Here is a 17,095-nt window from a genome sequence, read left to right as displayed (position 1 = left end):
CATCCAGTTCCTCATCTTTTGATTTATTGTTTGTGGTTGTCCTGATTTCCACGTGATTCCTCATTAGTGAAACAAAACTTAGATTTCTCCATTCACTTCATTTGGCATTTCATTCAGTCGAAGAAACTGGGAACGCAAACATGAATTCAAAAACATCTCTTTCCCCACCCTTCCAAACGCTTAATTTTTAATTCCTGCCTTTATCCAACATTTTATTTGCTAGACAGTTGTGATTATTAATCCTGGAAAGCAATCAGATCCCTTCCAAATGCAGAGAAGATGTTATCTGGTAAAGTGATTAAGATACAGTAGTTAAGCCTGCAAAATAATTAAGTTTTGGTTCTTAATTGCATCTTTGGGAATCAGTTAGTTCCTTCCTTTTCTTGCCAGAAATGCAAAGCAAGGGATGGGATGCTAAATGTGGCAATTTAACTAAACCTCTGCATCTGTAATGTTGATTTCTAATTCTCCACACTGGTCCGAACACAATTGATTCCAATTTCAATTTTTTAGCAATAGAAAATTGCTTAGCACCAAACGACAAACACTACGAGAAAGACAGAAGCCAAGAAAAGTTAAAAGAAGAGAATTCTCATTGATCTCTTTGAATGAATGAATCACCTGACTTACCATGCATCAAGAAAACAAGTGTAAATGGAATTAATTGTGTTCTCAGACTAGGTTTTGTTTCTTTATCATATCTTTGTAACAAAAGTATATCTTATTCTTACTGATTTATTTATCTACAACCACAAGCAGAATGCTTAAATTGACTTGGACGTTTGCAGAAAGTGAAGGTAGTCCTCAACTTATGACCACAGCGTCAGGGGTTCCAAGTGCTAGATCCATTGCAAGCAAAAACCCCAAGGCAGGGACATAGATTTGTCAAAGAATAGCTTTATTGGAAATATTGCATCGGCACATCTCTGGTGAAAACCAACTCTGAGGTGCCCTTTGATTTTCACCTAGTTAAAAGTAAAAGTTTTTCCCTCAACCCAAAACAATCAGTCACATGGCTCAATCAAGGCAGCATCTGATGGCATCATTCCTCCTTCCTCCAGCCAGGAGTGAGAACGACCTTGGTTCCCAAGAGAAAGTATTTTGTTTTGACTACACAGCTCCAGCTATCTCTAATCCCCAACCCCCCTTATCCCTCGGCTCCAATGTAGCAGCACTGAAACTCCAAGATAGCTTCGGCCAGGACAGCTTCAGGGTTGACACAGTTGAGACCAAAATTTATGTTGTTAAGTGAGAATATTTGTTAAGTGAAATCGCTGGAGTTGTAAAATTAAGTCACAGAGTTGTGAAGTGAAACTGGCTTCCCCATGGATTTGGCTTGTCAGAAGGTCGCAAAGGATGATCACGTGACCTCGGGGCACTTCGACCTTCATACATATGAATCAGTTGTCAATCATCTGAATTTTGAGCACAGGACCAAGGGGATGCTGCAAAGGTCCATCAGGGTGAAAAACAGTCCTGTCACTTTTTCAGTGCTGTTGAGCTGTCACTAAATGAATTGCTGTAAGCCGAGGACTACCGGCTCCCTTATTAAATGGGAATTGTGTCGGAAAAGAGCCCTGAAGACAGATCCTTTTGAACTGCCTCTCCAAAATTTAATCTTCAACCGGGGGAGGGGGGAAGAGAAGGGCAAAACTCTTTTGTTCTGTTGGGTCTGATTTACAGCATTTCCCAGCTGATCGCCAAGAATTTGCTAAATTAAAAACCATTCATAATAAGCCTTATAGAGATACACAAAAGATAAGGGGAGACAAAGCTTTGTGTCTGCAGTTCTCCAGACCTCAGGTGAAAGATTCTTAAATTGCTTGGCCTGCTTGTGCCAGCTGCTTGATTTCGGATGCCAGCAGTGCTATGTTTCATCAGGAGCTGGCACACTTTAGTGCTAATGTTTTTACTGATTCCCCCCCTCAGTTCTCTGGGGCCAGTGCTAATTAATGGATACAATTCGTAGCTGATTAGTTGTAGATCTTACATTAATTACATGCACATGTTCACTGTTCAGAGGATTATTTGTATCACGGCCTTTTTCCCCCTCCGTCTAGAGTTATTAGAACTTTTTTTTTTTACAATGCATCAGTGTAAAATTGGTGGTGACTCTAGAAAGAGTGCAAAGAAGAGCAACAAAGGTGATTAGGGGACTGGAGGCTAAAACATAGGAAGAACAGTTTCAGGAATTGGGTATGTCTAGTTTGATGAAAAGAAGGACTTGGGGTGACATGATAGCAGTGTTCCAATATCTAAGAGCTGTGGTGGCGCAGTGGTTAGAATGTAGTATTGCAGGCTAAATCTGCCGACTGCCAGCAATTCGATTCCCACCAGACTCAAGGTTGCCTCAGACTCCCATACCTCCGAGCTGGGTAAAATGAGGAACTAGATTGTTGGGTGCAATAGGCTGATTCTGTAAACCACTTCAAGAGGGCTGTAAAAGCATTATGAAGCGGTATAAAAGTCTAAGGGTTATTCCTATTCCTAAGAGGTTGCCACAAAGAAGTGGGGGTCAAATCATTCTCCAAAGCACCTGAAGGCAGAACAAGAAGCAATGGATGGAAACGAATCAAGGAGAGAACCAACCTAGAACTAAGGAGAAAGTTCCTGACATTTAGAACAATTAATTGATCAGTGGAACGGCTCCTCTCCAGAAGTTGTGATGTTCTTTAGAAATCTAGAAACCTTACCCCTCAGGTAAGGGGCAAAATCCAACATTAGAAATTGCGGCGACGTTCACAGAAGGAAGGTTGGGGTAAATAAATATCTGAGCAAGCGCCAGGTTATCAGCTAGTTCTAAATAAAAATGGTAAAGATATATTGGGATACAGTGGTTCTAGAAGGAACAATTCAAGTTAAGAGCTTTTAAGAAAGACTTTCCAACTGAACATTTGATTTAAGAGTTGTTGAAACCTGGCAAGTGCGAGAAGTGTGCCAAATTAATTCTTTACACTGCCCACTCCCATAGCGTTAGCATCAAAGTTGTCCTTACAACCTTTACATTGTCCAGGGCGTGTTACGCGGTAAAAATACAGCGCAATTCAATATCGTGCAATGCACTAATAGCCTGCTTTTCCTTTCAGTTTGGCAACAATAACTATATGAATATGGCAGAAGCAAATAACGCATTTTTTGCAGCAAATGAGGTAAGCATCACGTTTTCTGTTCCCCCCGCCCCTCGACAAAACACTTTGCTCCTCTTCACTTTACCCTGTAATTCCGTTGTTCACTTTTATAATGTTTGCAGTCTTTTTCGATAGATGATGGGCGAAGTGCTAAATTTTCTGTGTTTTATGGAGCACAAAATAAAGTCTTTAATGAGAGAGAAAATAACCTGACACTTTACCATTGCCGGTCAATTTAGTTGTCTGTAAGAGCATTAACTTACGTAGCATGTCGATAAAAACAAATCTGTGTTAAATGTGCGTGTGTGTATGTGTGTGCGTGCGTGCAACTGTTTGTATCAAGTGCAAAAATCAGGTCCATGCGTGAAGGGTCCAGTTAAACTGATTTATTGCTAAAATAAGGGACGTAGTGGCTCAGTGGCTTAGATGCTGAGCTTGTCGATCAGAAGGTTGGGAGTTCGGCGGTTCGAATCCCTAGTGCCGCATAACGGAGTGAGTCCCATTAGTTGTCCCAGTTTCAGCCAACTGAGCAGTTTGAAAGCACGTAAAAAATGGAAGTAGAAAAATAGGGACCACCTTTGGTGGGAAGGTAACAGCGTTCCGTGCTCCTTTGGCATTTAGTCCTACCAGCCACATGACCATGGAGACGTCTTCGGATAGCGCTGGCTCTTCGGCGTTGAAAAGGAGATGAGCACCACCCCCTAGAGTCAGGAACGACTAGCACATATGTGCAAGGGGCCACTGTGTTCCTCCGATGCACACATACACATACATAAAGGCAACCAGAAGGAAGTAGAATTAAGGCACAGTAGTCATACATTTTAGAGCAGATTCACTGAATGCTAATCAACTAATTAGGGCCATAGATACAAACACTTTATTTTTTTCAATTTAGGTTCTTAGGAAAACAAAGGGAACACAGCTCTTTTGTAGGATTATTTGTTTTCTGGGAGAGAGTCAGGGTGGCTTGGACCAATGGAAGCATTATATCTGAATTGATAAAGTCTGCCTCGGTCACAGGGTGATGGACTTGACCATATCTTGGAAAGAGGGCAGTGGGGAATTCGCCAGCCCAGCATTCCTATTGTTCTTTCAATCTGTTGGTCCTCTCCTTGACAATCTTCTAAAGAACATCAGGGTAACAAAAGTGACTGCGGTTCCAAACTGAGCTGTTTTTTGGGGCCATCAACATACATCCTTGGATGGAAATGGAAACCTTGGCTGAATTTGTCTGGCTTTATTTTTATTTCTCTTGCTGGTTCATTTGTATTAATAGAGGATTAGGGGAGACATGATAGCAGTGTTCCAATATCTCAGGGACTGCCATAAAGAAGAGGGAGTCAAGCTATTCTTCAAAGCTCCAGAAGGCAAGACAAGAAGCAATGGGTGGAAACTTAATCAAGGAGAGAAGCAACCTAGAACTATGAAGAAATTTCCCTCCCATATTTGGGCATACCAGGGGTTGTAACATACATACATACATACATACATACATACATGCATGCATACATACATACATACATACATGTGTGTGTGTGTGTTGTAATTGTACTGATAAATAAATAAATATTATGTATATAATATATACATAATACATGGGATGTGGATATATATATCCGTATCCCTATATCCTTGAACAGGAGAGAGAGAGAAAAATTATAGAGGGGAAAAATGGTTGGCGGGCCGTGATAAATGTGGCTCTATGCAATGCGGTATTTTCATGATCATAGTTTTAAAACAATGCCTGGCTTTCCCTCCTCCTCCTTCTTCCCTCTTCCTTTCCTTCCAACAAGATCGCTTAGATAAGGGAAGATTGCTTGGCAGAGGGCTTGATTCAGTGTTGGTTGTGGTAATGAACACCCCCCCCTCCCCCCAATCTAATGACAACATGATGTTTCATTCTGTAGAATTTCATTCCTCCATTTGAATCAAACATTGATGAAGGCTCTACTGCCAGCAGCTGTTCAGAGACAATTTAATTCCAGCTGTGATAATTCACCGTGTCAAACATTGGCTGTTATATGTTGATACAACAGCTCTCCAAATTTGCATTTTTATCAAAAGGAACAAATGTTTTGAACATTTTGGTGCAGATGGCATTTAAACACACGTACCGGGTTTTGTTTTTTTGTTGTTGTTTTTGTTGTTAAGGATTGGGGGATTTTCCAGAAAGTAATCTAAGAGAGAAAAGCATGAAAAAGTTAATAGCTCTTACAATCACGATGGGCAAGGAACGCAACCTTCTTAAAAAAACATTGCATAGTCCCCTCTGGATCCTAAGAGGGCCTTTCTCCAGAATCAAATGACAAGGCATGGAGACACTTTTCAGAAGAGGAGCAGGCCAAATCATTTGGAATAAGGCGATTTTCATCACTAGCCCTTCTCTTCATTTAGATTAGGTTCATTTTATCTACACGTGACTTACAGCAATCATAGCATGAGACAGTTTTGATCATTCTTGTGTGTGTGTGTTTAAAGTTAAACCCTAGGTATATATCTAGAAAACACGACAAACACACCCATCTTTGGAAAACTTGCTGCAGAATAAAATAGTTGTGTTGCAGGGAAGCATATAGATAACCCAACTATTGGAGTTTTTTTTTTCCTTTTTGCAAAGTGAATTCTACTGCCACGTCTGACTTAATTTATACTTGGAAGGACTACAGAACAGTTGATAGAATGGAATGGAATGGAATGGAATGGAATGGAATAGAATAGAATAGAATAGAATAGAATAGAATAGAATAATCGAATAGCAGAGTTGGAAGGTCTTCTAGTCCAACTCCCTGCTTAGGCAGGAAACCCTACACCACTTCAGACAAATGGTTATCCAACATCTTCTTAAGATAGATAGAGAGACAGACAGACAGATGGATGGATCTAGATCTATCTATCTATCTATCTATCTATCTATCTATCTATCTATCTATCTATCTATCTATCTATCTATCATCTATCTATCTATCTATCTATCTATCTATCTATCATAGATGATAGATGATCATAGATGATAGATAGATAGATAGATAGATAGATAGATAGATAGATAGATAGATAGATGATAGATAGATACATAGATACATAGATACATAGATACATAGATACATAGATAGATTATCTCATATTCTGCTGCGGATGGCTGTTTTGCAGTTATCACATTATGGGTAAATTTAGTTACCAAGTCTACAATACTAGGTAACATTTTGAATCTGCCCTTGTCGCATATTAAAGTTTATATTGCATTTCAATCTAATGCCCGCCAGTTTGCTTGTACCGTAAAAAAAAATAGCAACCTAGCCTGAGAAATTGAAGTGGATTGTTTGTTTTTGCTAAAAGCTGGACCTGTTTTCATAAAAGCTGTCGCCCCGTTTTGTTTCCTTTTTTAAAAACAAAAACAAAAAAAAGCCATCCTGGAGCACCTTAAATATTTATTGAAATAATATTTCAAATGATAATTACGATGGTAATGAAGACAGTCAAATGCCAGATCTCAGGAACGAGTGTTTATCCATATTGTTAATGCGATATGTTAGATTTCATTAAGCCGTAATGGGGTAGTAAATGAGTCACAAATTATCACTGCATCTGTTACCAGGCAGCTTTTCCTGCCAACCCCAACTGTAAAATGTAGCCATAGGGTTATTTTTATTAGCCAAGTGCCTTCCGTGCCCGATGCATCCTTTTGTGTTGGTGAACTTCAAGTGTGTGGATTATGAATCTCTCTTTTTTTTCCCCCACTCCCATTTTTTAAATATTGAAACAGGAATAAATATCTCCCCGGATGCAAAGCAGGAGTTTTCAGGACTGAGATTAAGTTGCAATATTTGTACCCATGCGGTGTGTGTTTGTGAGCCTGCTTGATTTTCTCGAGATGGTTTTATTTCTGCAGACGGCTGCCTCCTGCCTTCCACTCTTTGATGGGAGAGTAATAATGACAGCTGACAGTTTTTCATAGGCAAGCAAAAGGAGTCCCCTTTTTTTTCTCTTCCTCCCGTTTCAGTTTCCATCTTCTCTCAAGCAGTTATTAATTTATATCATCATTAACGGTTTGAAGGATGACAATTTCTAGCCCCTTTAATGAGGAAATTTCACTGAACGTATCATTTTTAAATTAACTGGCATTAAGTCGCTCTTTCGGACAATGTAAATAATGCATGAAGCAAAATTGCAGCCTCCCTTGGAAGCAAAATTGTAGGCTGAGCAAAACAAAACAAACCCAATCTATCAATAGTAGTAGTAGTAGTAGTAGTAGTAGTAGTAGTAGTAGTAGTAATAATAATAATAATAATAATACATAAGGTAAAGTCTTTTAATTCAAGCTCAGCTCCAGGTCACTAGATGAAGAGAGCTGTGAATTTTTCTGGGCAGTAATACCAAAGGAGATGGCCATGCAGTTTTTGGCAATGCCATCTGTTCTGACCATACCCTATGGCATTTCCCCAAAACAACACAATACCTGGACTTGTCAATCTTTTTATTAAAGCTCTGGGTTTGGGGCTCAATTGTGGGTTTTGGACTCAATTGTTCAAACTCTTTAAGTATTTGGGGTTGTAGCTTATTTGGCTTCACTGTGATACTGATTTGGAAAAACAATCGGAGAGGTTGTGTTGTGCAGAAGCCTCAAAAAATAACTACAGTGGTTTAAAAAATAGGCAACAAATAGCTCTGGAGTAGTAATGTTGTTTATCTGTAATGCTGGATGGGACATTTGTCACCTTAACTAGGGCTGCATAACTGAAAGATGGATGGACTCATAATCAAAAGAACTTACTGGCTATCGTTGGGTGAAAACTCTACTGTCAGCTGAAAATATTGGGCTTGCCACTCTAAAAGTTAACAGCTGTGTTTGTTTATTGACATTAATCAAATGTATAAGGCACCCAACTCAAAATGAATCTGTACTCAATGTACTAGATAACAGATGAAGGCAGTTATCCAGATCTTGATATACCAACAGATTAATAACATTCCCACTTCCTAACCGAATTCTGGTGGGTTAAACAATAATCAGGCCTATATAGGATAGCAGATTTGGTGGTACCTTGATGTAAAAAAGATGTTGGGACTCTAGAAAGAGTGCAGAGAAGAGCAACAAAGATGATTAGAGGACTGGAGGCTAAAATATACGATGAACAGTTGCAGGAACTGGGTATGTCTATTTAATGAAAAGAAGGACTAAGGGAGACATGATAGCAGTGTTCCAGTATCTCAGGGGTTGCCACAAAGAAGAGGGAGTCAAGGTATTCTCCAAGGCACCTGAGGGTAGGACAAGAAGCAATGGGTGGAAACTAAACAAGGAGAGAAGCAACTTAGAACTGAGGAGAAATTTCCTGACAGTGAGAACCATTAATCAGTGGAACAGAAATTGCCCCCAGAAGTTGTGAAGGCTCCAACACTGGATGTTTTAAAGAAGATGTTGGATAACCATTTGTCTGAAGTGGTGTAGGGTTTCCTTCCTGAGCAGGAGGTTGGACTAGAAGACCTCCAAGGTCCCTTCCAACTCTGTTATTCTATTCTGTTCTATTCTATTCGGGATGCTACTCCAGAGGGTAGGAGCTGTGATGGACAAGGTCCACCTGTTGGGTCCTATTAGATGACATCACTGTGAAGGGTGGACCTAGAACGTGCCTTTTCTATTTACATCTTAGTAGATGAATGGAAGAGTGATGTTTCTGTGTTGGTCAGAAGAGTCTCTCAAAAGCTCTCATAGATGTTTTAACAACAAGGTACAGGTAATTAACAAGGTACAGATAGTCCTTGACTTATGATTGGTCAAAGGTATGACTTCCCTGAAGCGCTGATGATTGTGTGCCCAACCCCCACCTGCACTTTGGATGCTTGGCATCACTCAATGAGGGATGTTCCACCTGTTGTGAATTGAGTAGTGTAAATTTGAGTGTAGAAATTCACGTGTGAATATTGGGCCAGAACAGGTGGTGTTGGTGTTTTTTCAGAAGAGACCTTATCATTAACACTCACATACAGGTCATCCTTGACTTAACAACCACAACTGAGCCCAAAATTTATGTGGTTAAGCAAGAAAGTGATTGATTTTTGCCCCATTTACAACCTTTCTTGGCCACGTTTGTTAACATGAAGCACTGCAGTTGTTAAATGGGTGAAAAAGCTGTTCAGTGAAGCTGACGTTGCTTGTCAGAAGGTCACAGAATGGGATCACGTGACCCTGGGACACTAGAACCGTCATAAGTACATGCCAGTTGCCCAGCATTTGAATGTTGATCATGTGATTGTGGGGATGGACCAACGGTTGTGCGAAAAACGGTCATAAGTCCCTAGTTTGAAGTGCCATTGTGACTTCAAACAGTCACTAAATGAATTGTTGTAAGTCAAGGACCATCTGTATCTTGTTCCATGTAAACAAAACCCAGGCACCCCCTTTTAGGAACCATTGTAGTAAATAAACCTTTTCACTACTGTAAAGGTAAAGATTCCCTTCGCACATATGTGCTAGTCATTCCCGACTCTAGGGGGCGGTGCTCATCTCCATTTCAAAGCCAAAGAGCCAGCGCTGTCCGAAGACGTCTCCGTGGTCATGTGGCCGGCATGACTAAACGCCAAAGGCGCATGGAACGCTGTTCCCTTCCCACCAAAGGTGGTTCCTATTTTTCTACTTGCATTTTTTACATGCTTTCGAACTGCTTGGTTGGCAGAAGCTGGGACACGGAACGGGAGCTCACTCCGTTACACGAGGCTAGGGATTCGAATCGCTGAATTGCCGACCTTCTGATTGACAAGCGTTTTAACCCTTTGACTACTGTAACAATCCCCTTAATATGATACAGCCTGCTATTGTAAATAAATGGAATAAGAGGGAATTTGAAATAAGATTCTAAACTTTCATGTGTATGAGCTACAAGTCTTTACTACTAGTACATATGTGCAACTACCAAAATTGGGAGCATTTATGGTAGTGTCAGAACAATTTGTAAGCTCCTTGTGCTGTTTTGTTTTTACTAATATATCAATAAAGTGGCAATTTGTTCTCCAGCTGAAAAAAATCCCAGGCTAGGCGAGGTTCCCTCCAACAACAAAGACAGATGTTGCTAATTAAGTGTGCATTAAAAAACAGTTAATACTGATACATCATTAAAGCCATATGATAATGAGAGTTGAATCTTTAATCTGAAGGATCTGAAGAACTGGGCAGATGTGAAATGGGCTGCACATTTGTGACTTACAATTAAAAAAGAGAAAGAAGAATTTGAGACTCAGATTGTGAGGAGTATAAAAGAATTCTCTTTTAAAACAATGTCCCAAAATTGCTTCACCCCCCCCCAAAAGGAAAACTGGGTTTTCTTTGTTTTTTCCTTGAAGACGTTTCGCTTCTCATCCAAGGAGCTTCTTCCATTCTGAAAAAGAAGAAGAAGTTGAACCGAAGAAGCTTCTTGGATGAGAAGCAAAACGTCTTCAAGGAAAAAAACAAAGAAAAACCCATTTACCTTTTTTTTGGGGGGGGGGAGGAAGCACCTGGATGATTGAGAATCTCTATAGACATTTTTTAAAACTGTGTTTGTTGTTGTTGTTGTGAGATCATAACAAAGAATTTATTTATTTATTTTTCTTCTAGCAAACGTTCCACACTCCAAGCCTTGGCGATGAAGAGTTTGAGATCCCACCAATTACCCCACCCCCCGAACTGGATCCCACGAATTTGGGTGATATCCTCCTGCCTTTTCAAGGCCTCAGTGATCAGTTGGGACCCCAAGGAAATGAATTCACACCTCAGTTTCCACCCCAGAGTTTGGATCTGCCTTCTATTACCGTTTCTCGAAACTTGGTGGAACAAGATGGCATTATCCAAAGCAATGGATTACACATGGTAGGAACATATACATATATTTATGTTATTTTTTCCCGGTCTTTGGGGTATCTATGGTATCTGTTTTATTGCAGCAAAGAAATAGAGCGATATGGATGATGTACAACTAAAAACTTGCCCGGATGATGTTAGCTACTTTGGTAATGAAACGTCTGCAGGAAAATCAACCCTGTTATATAACATTCAGAATAATTTTTTCCTGATTGAGAAAAGGATGCAAAAATGCAAAGCCCCCGTGGTTTTGATAACTGACAATTGCTAATGACTTTGCAGCACTTTATTATTATATTGGGAGTGTTGTCTTTCTTAGGCTTTTAGTTAGCTACTGGATTGAATATTGTTTGGGTTTTAGTTGGATTTTTAAATAGCTTGCGTTTTAATTCTTTGGTTCTTTGCTGTTTCTATGAGCCCATAGCATTATTTTAATAAATGTTAATACGAACCTAAAGAAAAGAAAAGAAAAAAAAGCAACCAGACTCAGAGAGCACCAAGGACCCCACAGTTATCGTCTCCTCCTCCTCTTCCTCCTCTCCTTCCCATTCTCCCTTCTCCTTTTCCGTTCCGCAAACCCTATCTCCTTGTGGAACTGATGATGTCACATAGTTTGGTAAGGAAACGTCTGCAAGAAAAGCAATCAAGCTCAGAGAGTATCAAGGACCCCACAGTTAAACCCCGAACTACCAACATTTTCTTCTCACAGTAATCTTAAGCAAGAAAAACGATCCACTAAAAATAACCAGATTCTCTACTGAGCTCCTTTTGCCTCTTTAAGATTCACATCATCCCGGATACTAAATTTATATTTCAAAGCCGTCTTGATACATGCCCGTCATTACTTATTTAAAATATGCACTTTATTAAAGTGATAAATATTTATTAATAATAAAATTCCTTTATTTAAATTGTATATTTTATGAATGATCTTTCCTTGGAGCCCCTTTTTTTAAATGACTGCAATAAAAAAAACATAAAAGAGGCATTTTAACTATGAAATTTCATTTCATGGTCAATTGGGTTTGCTGTATCTGAAAGAACTAACTACGGGGCCATAAAATAATTATGATATTAATCTACATTCGTAGAATGGCTGCATGCAGCAGTACTCGGCTCCTCAATTTTTTAATTGCATCTTTGTTTTCAAGTGGTTAAATCGGTATTGATAGTTAAGTCACAGACTTTACAGATACTACAGATATAGCTTCAATATTGGGTAAGATATTTTGAAACTGGAATAGTTCTTGAAATCTGAAGGTAACATCTATGAGCAACTGTGTCCATTTGGACATCCCTCTTGCTCATCCTGCCTGTGCTAATAAGGATAAATATTGCTTTAAAAAAATTAAAAAGGAAACTGGGTAGCTAACAAAGAACAGGGAGACTAACCCAAGGAGCTATAGAACATTAGACAATGGATTGTTTGCACACCCATTGTGGTACTCACAACATGTTCTCCTCATGTCGGCCCAAATGTATTTATCAAACTTTACCTGCTGTTTATATACCGTCCAATCCAACAGTGCCTGTAGCAGATTCCAAAATAAAATAAATACATAAAAACCCTCCAAGAGCAGACAACTAATCAAGGAGAGAAGCAACCTAGAACTAAGGAGAAACAGCTTGCCTCCAGAAGTTGTGGTCCATCAATGGACGTTTTTAAGAAGACATTGGACAGCTATTTGTCTGAAATGGTATAGGATATTCTGCTTGAGCAGATGGTTGGACTAGAAGACCTCCAAGATCCCTTCCATTATTCTGTTATCTCAAGCTTCTAAGAGAAGCATTGTGGTCAGCACCAATCTATGCATGAAAACCAGGATTTGGTGGATTTCTAAAAAAAAAACAAAAAACACCGTGGAACCGATCTAATTTCTGGGAAAACATTGTTCTAAAGAAGGTCTCAGCTATGCAGAAGCTTCATCCTTTTGGTCCCTGAAGATGACAAAATGGCTGCGAAAAAGCCTACCATTTTGGGTTTTTTTTGAGCAGGCAGAAATCTACGTGAAGGCCATCCCATGCATATGCAGGCCTAAGCCATGTTGAGTTGTTCCCCAAGAACACAACTTTTTATATACCACATGGAATCCTGGATGTTTTTGGAAACCTCACCATTCCATGCAGTTTTATACAGTCACAGATCGTTCTTTTAATTGGATTTATGGATTGACCCTGTTGAGATGTCCAGCCACAATGTCACCTTGAAGAAATGTCATGAAATTTCCAAGTGTCAACGGCAAAGAAATGAAATGTACTTGGAGCAAAAGCTATGATTAATACACCGTGTCTCCAGATTTATTCTGAATACTGCCTGACAAGTGCACCTACAAACTTGAATGTAAAACCGCCAGAGGCATGAGTAAAAATAGGTTATGTCAAGGTTCACCCGTGTTTCCTTCAGGGCCCTGAGTTGACTAGCTACATAACAGTACTTTTACAGGCTTCTCTTAGATTTGCTGCCAGAAGACAACCAGAATAATAAATAATGCTTTACATTCCATTAGTAAGTTTGGATGGCTGAATTTTAAGTGCAAGTAAGCAGTTTTATTGTCCAACTTCAACAGTCTCCCCAATTATTAAAGATGGCTGTCGCTGGATTAACATTTTCCTACCTCTTTCAAGAAAAGATTAATAAGACAGCTCAGGATCTGTTGTCTTACATTCCCTAACTAGCCTGTGCCTTTTTGTGTGTGTTTGTAAACAGAGAGGGACAATTTTTCATATTGCTGATTAGTCTATGATTATGGACAGGAAAGAAAGAAGCATTTATCTTCATTTAAATGCATTCTGTTAAGTTGATATTTCCTTTCCCTGAAAAAAGAGGGGGGGGGAGACGGAGGGAGGGAGAGACAGAGACAGAGAAAGACAGAGAGAAAGAGACAGAGACAGAGAGAGACAGAGAAAGACACAGAGAGAAAGCCAGAGAAAGACAGAAAGAGAGAGAGAATGACACACAGAGAAAGCCAGAGAGAAAGACAGAGAGAGGGAGAGAGAGAGACAGACACACACACACACACACACACACACACACAGAGACAGAAAGAGAGAGACAGAGAAAGATAGAGAGAGAGACAGACACACACAGAGAGAGAGAGAGAAAGGCAGAAAAAGAGAGAAAGACACAGAGAAAGAGAGAAAGACACAGAGAGAAAGCCAGAGAGAGAGAGAGAAAAACACACAAAGACAGAGAAGGGGAGAGACAGACAGACAGACAGACAGAGACAGACAGACAGACAGACAGACAGAGAAGGCATACAATATAATTAGCATTGGCATTTTAATAATATGGTAATGGCAAAATATCAACGTTCGTAAATGAATTACTGGAGGGAAAAATTGAATAAAGTACCATTTGTGTTGAGAAAAGTACCCAGGGCACATATTACAATATATTTGGGGGAGAGGGGGGGGATATGTATACATCTAGACATAAGCAGATGGAAACCCGTTAGCAAACACTATCACAAGTCATTACAAACCAAAGCATCACTGACTGTGAACGATCACCTGAAAAATTATTTTAATTCGCCAAAGACGACCATTCTACAAAGCTGTTCCTTGGGCTCCGTAGGGTTCTATCTTTTTATTTTTATTTTATTTTTATCATTCTCTTCTCCTTTTGTTTCCCCCCCTCCCCCCCCAAAAAACCCCTTTAAAGATCTCTCTATAAGCTGCCCAACCCGCTGAGTAGCACTGACATCAGTAGTACATCAATTTCAGAAAGTGGATTATTTTTACCAGACAGCTATTGTGACATATTGGGTCAGTCATAAATGAAAGATATTCATGCAAGCATGCAATACTTGTAATGAAGTCTCACTCTGACCTTCTGTATGATTGATTCTGTAATTTAGTTTTCTCAGGCACTGCCTGAAATGAAATGAAATCATGTTGAACAAGTTTTGAATACCCACAGTGCACCAGGAGAAGAAAAATCTGTAGCCCTAGAGGCTTGGGAGAGAGCAGCTGAACAATTTATCTCCATGCTATTATAGCCTTTGCCAACATTCAAGATTTTCTCCCCCCACTCTCTCTTTTTTCTTCTTCTCCCTCTCTCTCTTTTCTTATTTGGCTTAAATACTTAATTCTGCAGGTAGCTGTAAATGGGAAAATAAAATGCTGTTCAGATTTAAAATGACAGCACCAGAGTACGTGCAAGGGACTGATAAAATATCTTGAATAGAACTGACCTTTTATGTTGCCGAAAGTTACTGAGGGATTCATCCTAATAATTACCATATAGATTATTTTTTATTTCTTTCCCTCAATGAAACATTTCAGGGAGCAGCGGTGCTGATTGAATGAAAATTGAACTTGTTAACATTCTCTCAGCTTAGCCTGTTGTACATAAGAGAAGGTTAGCTTTGATGAATTTTGAAATTCTCTCTTTTTTTCTCTTCAGATATCTAAGAAACAAGACAGGGAAATAATTGACTTTTTTTTCAGCCCACATTTTTATTTTCTTCTTTATTTTCTTTTATTAAAAATACATTACCTCAGGTTTTTACATATATGTATGTATGTATGTATGTACGTACGTACGTACGTACGTACGTATATGTATATATATATGTATATGAATATGTATATGATGTATATGTATATGTATATCTTTATCACACTTTATCTAAACTAAATGTGTATATCAGTGATTTCCTTACCTTTGTGAATGCCATACGCTAAATAAAATAAATAAAGCCATCTATCCATTTTCTTACATTACAGCTAGAGCCACTTAGTTTATGTTCATTAATGTAGAAACTAACTGAGGAGAGAACAAACTTAGAATTAAGGAGAAATTTCCTGACAGAACAATTAAACAATGGAACAATTTGCCTCCAGAAATCATAAGTGCTCCAACATGAGTTTTTAAAGAGATTGTACAGTCATTTTCTCTGAAGTGGTATAGGGCTCTTCTGCTTGAGTAGGGGCTTGGACTAGAAGACCTCCAAGTTCCCTTCCAACTCTGTTCTTCTATATTTTAAGTGTAATTAGGACAATGTTACATTAATGTTATTTCATATATTACAACTAAAATGTTTTATTTCAAGCTTCATTAATACGTTTAGTGATTGGTAAAAGAAGTCTTTGTTGTTTCAAACATGTTGTTAACATTGTTGCTACCATATTGACATTGTTAAAGGAGGAAAATTAGGGAACACAATTTTCTAGCCTGCAACATTGATTCAGCCCAGGCCAAGACACTTTTCAAAAAGGAATTGATGGAACCAAGACAAAACCTTAACCTTCATTTACCTCTTACATTTTTCAATCTAACTAACATTAACTCCTTAACTTGGATTTATGTATGCATTTAATAAGTTTCCTCTTCTCTAGGATTGTGACGAATCTGAGAATGGCTTGCTCTAAACTTTGCTGGCAGGCAAATCCAAGATATATGTCCTGTCTCTCTTAATGTTCAAAATTCCCTTAACAGCCCTCCATTCTTTCTCTGTTTCAGGATCACACCCACACAGGAATGCCTCAATACCGCCAGGACCATCCTTTGATCATGAGATCCATTGTCCACATGACGGAAGCTACTCGTTCAGGAATTATGACTCCTAACCAGCTTACTACCATTAACCAGTCCCAGCTAAGTGCTCAACTGGGATTAAATCTAGGGAGTACCAATTTACCACACGCATCTCCTTCCCCTCCTGCGAGCAAATCAGCAACTCCTTCTCCGTCCAGTTCTATCAATGAGGAAGATGTGGATGATCCCAATAGAGTAAGTTATAGCATGTGCCAATCAATCAGTTAATCAATCAATGTGTCAATCAACCCAAAGCTCACTTTGCATACACTTTTGGTGCTTTTCCTCCGGAAAGATATCACAATCCTTGCGCTGTGGTAGTGCAGTGGTTAGAATACGGTACTGCAGGCTACTTCTGCTTACTGCTGGCTGCCTGCAATTTGGCAGTTCGAATCTTGCCAGGTTGACTCAGCTTTCCATCCTTCCGAAGTGGGTCAAATGAGAGCCCAGATTGTTGGGGGCAATATGCTGACTCTATAAACCGCTTGGAGAATGCCGTAAAAGCATTGTGAAGCGGTATATAAGTCTAAGTGCTTGCCCCAAATAACAGATTTTCAGGTAATTTTGGGGAGTTGCCTATCTATGGGTAGAATGGCT

At 39.3% G+C, this 17,095-nt stretch overlaps 1 protein-coding gene across 1 annotated transcript in view; it reads left to right on the top strand.

Annotated features, from left to right (window-relative positions):
* TOX3 (TOX high mobility group box family member 3) overlaps positions 1 to 17,095 on the top strand; it is a 44,983-nt gene that overhangs the window by 19,581 nt on the left and 8,307 nt on the right. The window contains exons 2-4 of the mRNA XM_081962897.1: positions 3,087 to 3,149; positions 10,717 to 10,968; positions 16,424 to 16,693. Coding sequence (XP_081819023.1) covers positions 3,087 to 3,149; positions 10,717 to 10,968; positions 16,424 to 16,693 — 585 coding nt within the window. The remainder of the gene's footprint in view (positions 1 to 3,086; positions 3,150 to 10,716; positions 10,969 to 16,423; positions 16,694 to 17,095) is intronic.

The sequence above is a fragment of the Natrix helvetica genome, assembly GCF_964273705.1.
Source record: "Natrix helvetica genome assembly, chromosome: 10".
NCBI lineage: Eukaryota > Metazoa > Chordata > Lepidosauria > Squamata > Natricidae > Natrix > Natrix helvetica.
This window is presented reverse-complemented; position numbering and strand designations above follow the sequence as displayed.